The sequence below is a fragment of the Aptenodytes forsteri genome, unplaced genomic scaffold, assembly GCF_000699145.1.
Source record: "Aptenodytes forsteri isolate BGI_AS27 unplaced genomic scaffold, ASM69914v1 Scaffold289, whole genome shotgun sequence".
Lineage (NCBI taxonomy): Eukaryota > Metazoa > Chordata > Aves > Sphenisciformes > Spheniscidae > Aptenodytes > Aptenodytes forsteri.
Window position 1 is genome coordinate 2342354 of NW_008795025.1, and position 8081 is coordinate 2350434.

At 56.8% G+C, this 8081-nt stretch overlaps 1 protein-coding gene across 1 annotated transcript in view; it reads right to left on the reverse strand.

The window, feature by feature from the left end:
- Window positions 1-8081, reverse strand: part of ASTN1 (astrotactin 1) — a 55677-nt gene that overhangs the window by 46488 nt on the left and 1108 nt on the right. Inside the window, exon 2 of the mRNA XM_019471142.1 lies at window positions 7954-8075. Coding sequence (XP_019326687.1) covers window positions 7954-8075 — 122 coding nt within the window. The remainder of the gene's footprint in view (window positions 1-7953; window positions 8076-8081) is intronic.

The window sequence follows — 8081 nt, forward strand, 5'->3', positions numbered from 1 at the left end:
AATAAAATGGTAGGAAATGGGCTGCGGCCCAGGAGCAAATGCCACTGGCATGGGAAGAGCAGGGCAGAGGTGAGATAACAGCATCAGGGAGGCATGCGGCTGCCTGAGGGTCCCCTCCACTGCATGGACCACAGCCAATTCCTGGGGGTAAATCATGCCTGCAAAGCTTTGGGGGCCTTCGAGGAGCACCCACGCGGGCAGCCTGGCCCCTGAAACTGGGACAGGTCTCAGCACAGGAATGGGAGCAAGCCTGAGCATCCCTGCCAGGCTATGGTCTGAGATATTAAGGCTGGGAGTGGTTAAAGGGAGCCAGGAGCATTGCTCTGCATATCCAGCCAAAACATCGGCCAGACCCTGCAGCCCCCTCGGCTGAGTGCCGGTCCCCTGCCTGCCCTGCTGGGCACTGCCAGACCCTGATATCCACCACTGAAACGCCAAGTGGCCCCACAGCCCACTCCCCCCACCGCTTTCTGGGTCAGCGAGATCCCCTCCCAGCCCCGCTGCCACTGGAGCTGGCTGGATGCACGGTTGCTGTAGCAACGGGTTCCCAGAGACGAAATCCCTATTTCTTTTTTTTTTTTCCCTTGGTTAAGAAAAAATATACAAGAGGCCCTCTGCATCTGCCATTCCCCTGAAACCTCCACTCCTAGTAAGAGAGCGGGTTGGTGATGGGCACAGCATGGGGGCAAGGTGTCCATAAGGATGGGGTTGTACACCCTGTGCCTCCCTCCTGAGCCTTGGTCACCCCCGGTTTGGCCATGGGGCACCCCGTGCTCCTCCCAGGGATGCTGCCCACTTTTCTGCAGCATTTTCCACCCCGGCTGCTGGGTTTTAAGGGCTGCCTCTGCTCATAGCTGAGGCTGGTGCTGGGCTCCATCACCCGGAGGAGAGTGTGTGACCAGGCATGGGTGGTGCGCTTGGTGCTTCAGTGGCTCTGAGCAGGTCACCTCACCCACTCTGGCCCCATCCTTCAGCTGGAAAAGGGATGTAGAGAGGTCAGGTTTACATTGCATGGCCAAGAGCAAGGGCAGGAATGGGGGCCCACCAGCAGTTTGCATCCAAACCCTATTAGATGAGCCTGTCCTGTTCCACCAGGTGCTGCAGGGTAGGTCGAGGGCAGGATGCATCCCCTCGGCAGGCCCCTCTCTGCTTTGCTGGAAGCTCTGCAATCCCCCAGACCTTGGTGGCACCCTTTGGGGCATGCTGGCCTCTGCTGCCAGCACCCAAGAGGACACCTCCAGTGCAAAAAGCAAGCACTAAAGCATCAGAGGGGGAAGAAGGTGCAGCAGCACTGAGGTCTCAGCAATGGGCCAGGTTTGATGGAGAAAAAAGGAAGCGGCAAGCAATGGGGAGGGAAGCATCTCACACCACAGACTGGGCAGCCGGCAGTGCTCTGGATGCTACGGATAACGTCCCACCACTAGCATCGATCACTCCAAGAGGGTGTAGGAAGAAGGTGGCACCCCCCGGATTTGCAGGAGATGTAAACCCCAAAGCATCCATCTGAAATTCACCCCGCAGCGATGGGAACTAGGGTTAGGACCCTGGCCAGACGATCAGCTGCTGGCAGCAGAAGGGGATTAAGCACATCCCACTGCCAGGGTGGGTTTTGCCAAGGGGCAGGAGGGCTGCCAAGATGGGGTGTTTCAGTGTCCCTTCTCCACCGCAGGTCCTGGTGTGGGTGGGTTGGGACCAGGACCCCCCCGGTGAACCCCCTGGCCACCCTCCAAACCGCCCAGTGGGGAGGTGCCGGCAGCTGCCCCCTTGGCCGGGCACGCGGGAGCATAGATCATACCGCCAGGTTTCAGTGCATGCGACAGTGTCCAGGATCAAAGCCAAGTTCAATTAATGGCTCACAATCTTATTAGAGAAATTATTTCAGGATCTTGAGTAAAAGTCCAATATATCCACTCCATTCCATTAGTCAGGCTCATTTAGTAATTCAATCAATCTAAGCAAGGCAATTGAGCTCCTCTGGTATAATTTAACTGGGTTATTCTCTAGGTACTTAAGAATTTCTTAATATTTGCTCCATTATTTCACCATTACACCTATTTCCAGGTGCAAGGTTCGCACCAGAGCGATGATGTGGGTCTCACAGTGGGACCAGCCCCACTGCAGCCCTCTGCCATGCCCTGGTCCCATGCAGGATGGGGACGCATGACAGGGAAGGGGAGCTCCAGTGGTGATACTAGGGTGCCCTCACCTCCATTGGAAATGAAGTTGAGCTGGGGACCAGCACCACAACACCCCAAGATGCCCTTTCCCACCGTGGAAAGCTTGGGACCAAAGAGCTGCCCTGCGTGCCACCAGCTTTGGGACCCACAACCAGCACCCAGATCCAAGCAAGCAGAGTGGGGCCAAGCAACCCCCAACCAAAACCCAACGGGATGCTCTTCTCATTTGATGTAGGAAAAAAAAAAAAAAGGATAATGCAATCCTGCAGCCCCTTGGCTCCTGCTTCCCTCCATTTAGGAGCTGGGGGTCAAGGGCAGACAGCGGGGGAACACCACCTCCCGCAGTCCACGGCAGTGGGGAGACGCGCAGGACGTGGATGAGAGCTGATGAGTGTCACATCTTGCCGCCTCCCCGTGCAGCCTGGAAGGAGAGCCAGGACGGGCAGGCGTGCCGGCGGCCTGTCACCCCGATTAGCGGCAGCCCGCATCCCCACGGCAGTCCGTCTTGCATTGCTACAACCCCCCATGCTATCCCCCCGTTATTAACCCAGGGAAGTCATGGCCAGAGCATCCACCAGCACAGTTAAGAGCTTAGCAGAGATTTAACAAAAAAAATTGATTAGATATTTTGGGGAGATATTCAAGGGCAGTTAAATATGCCCAACTCATTGGTGCCTTTGAAAAATCTCACCCCTCTAAAAAATTAGAATTGATTTTGTATTTAAAAAGGAATCTATTTAATTTAAAAGTAAGATAATTTGAAATCATGACAGCTTGTATTAAGGCCTGAGTTTATGATAATCTATTAAAGTCATTGAAGTTAAGAACCTTCCCCCATCCTCTGCTGCCAAGGCTCCTGTGAGGGCGATGGGGAGTGGGGGAAGTTGGGGGGCAAGGGCCTGCGCTGCCCTTGTTTCAGGGCACGGCAGCTGGGCTGGAAACCGAGGAGGCAGAAGAAGCTCCTTCAGCTCCTCCATGCTCAGGAAAAAAAAAGAACAGAACACGAGAAACCATCTGGTATTTCAAGATCTTGAATTATCCGGCACCCAGAAAGCACGGGTTCAACCCATCAGCTCCGCTTTCTCATTCCTCAAGTCCATTTTATGCACAAAACTGCATTTCAAGACTTTGCTTTTCAAATATCTAATGCGTTACTTGGGCGAAGGAGTCAAAGAAGCTGTCTTTCGCGCAGTTTTTAATTGCATTGCAAATTTCCGCCGAGCCCAAGGGGCCGTGGGAAGCTAGGACGCTAATAAATATCCCACTTGCCAGTTTGTAACCTGTGAAGGATGGGGCCCAAAAAAATTAGCAGCCCGCAGGAGTGTGAATCCAGTTAATCACATATCAAATGCGGCTGGATGCTGCCAAGCCAAGCAGCAAGGAAGAAGGGGCTGTGAAGGTTAGCAGACAGGGAATATTGAGCTGCTAATTAGCATTTCTTAATGGCCACTGACCAGTGAGACTCGGCCTCCCTTCAGGAAAAAATACAACTAATGCAACAAACACAAAACGAGATGAAAGGCGACCATCTCAAAGGGAGGTTTCCTTGATTTAAAGCAGGATGAAACCAGGTGCTTTTAAATGCAGGCAGCCCAGCGCACGCCAGCGAGCAGCCCCATCCCTGTTCCCACGCCCTCACGGCTTCCCAAAAATTCAGGAGGTGGGAAAAAACCTCGCAGCAAAAGGGGGGGGGGGATGGTGTCAGAGTCCCTTTGAGGACATGCATATAAAACCGTGTGTTTTTTTATGGGTACGAGCGTGAAAGGTGATGCGCATGGGGACCACGTGCACAAGAAGGCAGCCAGTGCAATTAAAACACGCTCCATTCATTAGCAAAGGGAGCTATGAAGCAGCTGAAAGCCCTGCCCAAGTGCCTCCCCTTGCCATAAACCAGCAATAATAATCCAAAAAACTATCCCTCTGCTTTCAGAGGAACATGGGAGCAGCCACGGAGTCCCCACATTTGGGAGGGCTGAGCACTAATGCACTCAACACACCTGCCTCTGGCACCGGGAGGGCTGAGGGTGGTGAGACCCAAAAATGTTCCACGGAGAGCGGGCAGCAAGCAATGCCTCACCCTCTTGAGTAGAGATAAATATAAAGCTAAAGCCGCAGAGCAGCAGATCAGGGCAAGCCAAAGCAAGCGCATCCCCCCTAGTCCCCAGCTGAGCCACAGCTCACTGCTACCTGCAGCAGGGAGAAGCAAACGCATGAAGGGGATGGATGCCAGTCCCCACACATGACTTTCCCACCGCCCCCCACAGACCCCAAGGCCGGGCAGACAACCCCCAGGTCCCCATCACCCCCGCCCACACGGGCGAGCCCTGGCAGAGCTTGGCTCAGGGGGGTCCATCAAAGTCCCTGCCACACCACCCACCAGCAGCGAGGGGATGCCCGCAACCTCCACACTCATCATTAAGTTGATTATGTTACCAGAGCGTCTCGTCAGGGGTAGGGAGTGACAGCCATTTTTGGGGTGCCCAGTTCAACACACACCCCCAGCACCCTATTTTTAGCAAGCAACATACATGGCTCTCCGAAGACCCCAGCACATCTCTAGCCAGGGGAAAAACCTTGACCCATGTGCCCTTTGGTGGGATGCCCAGCTTGGCCACTACAGCAGGGAGGTGCCACCAAGGCAGGGAAAACCACACACGCCGGTCTCCACGAACACCAGCCAAGCTTGAAAGCACTTGAAATATTTAGGGGGAGTTTTGAGGGGGACAGCCAGGGCCGGCAGGGGATGACACCTGGATACCCTTGGGCTCCCTGATCCTGACCCTTTCCTGGCTGCTCCCCTCACCCCTTCCCCTGCTGTGATCCCAGCCTGCTGCAGCCACCTTCCCGCACACTCCTGCCATCTTTGTGGGGAAACTGAGGCACAGAACAACCTTGAGTGAGTTGCTCGAGATCCCACGTGGCAGAGCCAATGTGCCACTGCCAGGAGCACCCATGGAGCACCACCTGCCCTTCGCAGTGCTCAAAGCCCACACCCACGCCCTCCCCAGCCCGGGGGCAGCACCCTGGGGTCCGGTCCAAGCCCCTGCCAGCTGGTGGGGCAGCTCCCCTCCCCTTGGGAACCCCTTCCCTGTACACAGGCCCTGGATGCAAAAACCACCAAGAGGAGAAGGAGCAAGCTCCCAGTCACCCAGCTCCCTCCCTGGTAGAGACACCCTGAACCAGACCTGGCTCAGAGGCACAGAGGTGGATGTGGGGATTATCCACCACTCCAACACATTATTGTACATTCAAATGCAACAAGGTGGGCACAATTAATGGGTCTGGGGTTTGCCAGGGACGGTGCAATCAGCACTGCGTGAAGCCAGGTTCCTGGAAGGATGCTCAAATGCACCCTCCAGCCACACACAAGCTTTGTGGAAACACAAACAGCCACTGACACCGGTTCTATGCATCGACCCGACATGGCCACATCCCCACCGAGTGCGCAGGCCAGCAGTGATGCTCTCTGCCCCATGGGTTTCTTGGGATGGGAGCTCTCCGGCTTCAGAGGATGCAGCATCTGAGTTACTAAGTCTGGGTCTTGCAAGACCTCTTGCACTTCAGGGCTTCTGCCATGCAAAAGCAGTGCCCAGGCTAATAATAATAACAACAACAACAATAATAATAACAACACCCACACATGGCAAAGCAGCAGAACAACAACAACAATAATAATACCCACACATGGCAAAGTGGCCATGCCGGCTTCAAAGCAAGCCCTTCTCTCGCAGGAGGGAGGGAGATGTAATGTGGCATTTCCTGGGAGCCACCAAGCCAGAACCCTGGCAAACAGGGGGCCCATGAGGTGCCCTGTCCTGCCAGCCCAGCCCCAGCATCCCACGGTGGGAGACTTGTACTGGGACCACCTCTGTGTCTCCACAATCCAAACCCTTGCATGCCGGGGGCTGGTGCAGCCCCGTGCACGGACAGGCTCTCAGGGGACCGATGTCCCAGGCGGCAATGCCCAGGACAGCCCAGCCACCACCAGGACATCAGGGTGCGCTGACACAGGGCCAACCGTCCTCATATTTGTTCGGTGGCCATAAGCAGAAGGAGGTGAAAGCAAACCTTGCCAGGCATCATCAGTGCAAGTCCTCGGTGCAGTGGGGGCTGTAAGGGCAGGTGGGTCCTCTCCTGCGCTGCCCAGCATATGGCACCTCGTGGATTTGAAAAATCCCAGGGGAAATCCCCGCAGTACCAGCCAAGGGCCATGCCCGGGGACGCCTGCCCAATCAAAGCCATACATCCCTGCCCAGATGCTCCCCGCTGGCAGCATCCCAGGCCCTGGGACCCATCGGGGTCCAGCTCCCTGGGATCGGGTCCAAGGGTGGCAGGGGACAAGCACCCATGTCGCCTTTGGGGCATCAAGGCAGCACGGGGCTGGTGGCCATGCCTACGCGTCCCCTGCATCTGCCGCTCTGCCGCCCCGTTGCCACAGCAACGCTCTCCGGCCTCCGCTGCAGCATCCTGCAGCACAGGGCTTGGACCGGGGGACTAGGGAGCAGCACAGCCTGCTGCCCCCTCCCCGCACAGCCCCTGGCCTTGAGCAAATCGTCTGTGGGTGTCCCCGCACAGCCCCCCCGCCATGGCATCAACAGCCCCCACCTGCCTCTGCCTTTCTCACGGGAGAAGGGAGATGCCCATGCAGCGACAAGCGCTGCCCTGAGCCCACACAGCACCCAGGACCGGGGGTGTTTTTGCACGCAGAAGGGTCTGGGGGCCAGGGAGGTGATGAAGTGCTGGGGAGAAAAACAGGTTGGAGCCAACTGTACGCTCTGCCTGCACACAAGGGTGGCATAGAGGGACAATGCCACACAAAGCGACACGCCAGTGCCTCATTTTTGGGATAACATTCAGATAAGGGTGGCATTTTAAAAACTTCACAGGGCACCCAAGGTGCTGCTGGAGCAGCAACAGATGGACAATGCTTGCAGGAGGTGTGGACAGCCCCCACGGGGCTGCTAGGAAAGTGACGGCAGCATTTGCCTGGGGCGGGGTGTTACATGCAGGCAGTGGTAGGAAACTGGTACTCTGCACAAATATCACTAGAAATTAAAAATCTCAGCAACTTGTTCCAGGTGGCGCGGAGGGCAGTGGGTCCCTGCGCACAAGTGGCAGAGGCCTTGCATAAAGAAAAGAGCAAATCCTTGGCTTTTTTGGTGGATGAAAACTGAAGAAAAGATGAAGATTTGGGCAGATGTGCCTCACAGTGGGTGAAGTGCAGGGGCCTAGCTAGTGTGGGTGGAAAACACCTGGACCATGTGAGCAGGCCAAACCCTAAAACCCGGGGGCAGGAGTACTGGAGACAGCACACACAGGTGGGATGGGAAATGCTGGACACTGGAGTATTTTTGCACGAGGCTGCAGGAAAAGTGACTCTGCTTGGGGGCACACAAGGCAGAAACCCTCACCTCCGGCCAGCTACACTGGAAGCAGACTGTGGGCCTCCTGCCAGCACGAGCCGCTGGTGGCCGTGCACTGAGCTGGAGATAAGCCCTGCGGACAACAACCCAGGGATGCACCGAGCACCCCAGGCCTGCAGCACCTCCACAGCATCCAGCCCGGTGCTGCAAGATGCTGCAGCGGGGTGAACCGGCCCCGGGGCCGGGATGCTGCAGCTGGGTGAACCGACACCGGGGCCGAGCTGCTGCAGGGTACCCGCACGCCGGTGCCGCAGGGAGGAGCCCCGCAGCCGGGGATGCTCGGGGCCCGCTGCTGGGAGGGGAGGGGACCCGCCGCGTACCGGCGCTGCCCGCAGGCCCGCCCGGAGGCTCACCCAGCACGAAGTAAGGCAGCTCCGTATTCTCCAGGTCATCCACCACCACCATCTCGCCGGGGAAATCGTTGCGGACGGAGAAGAGCAGCTTGGGCTCGGCGGCCGAGGGGCCGTGCATGATGCTGAGG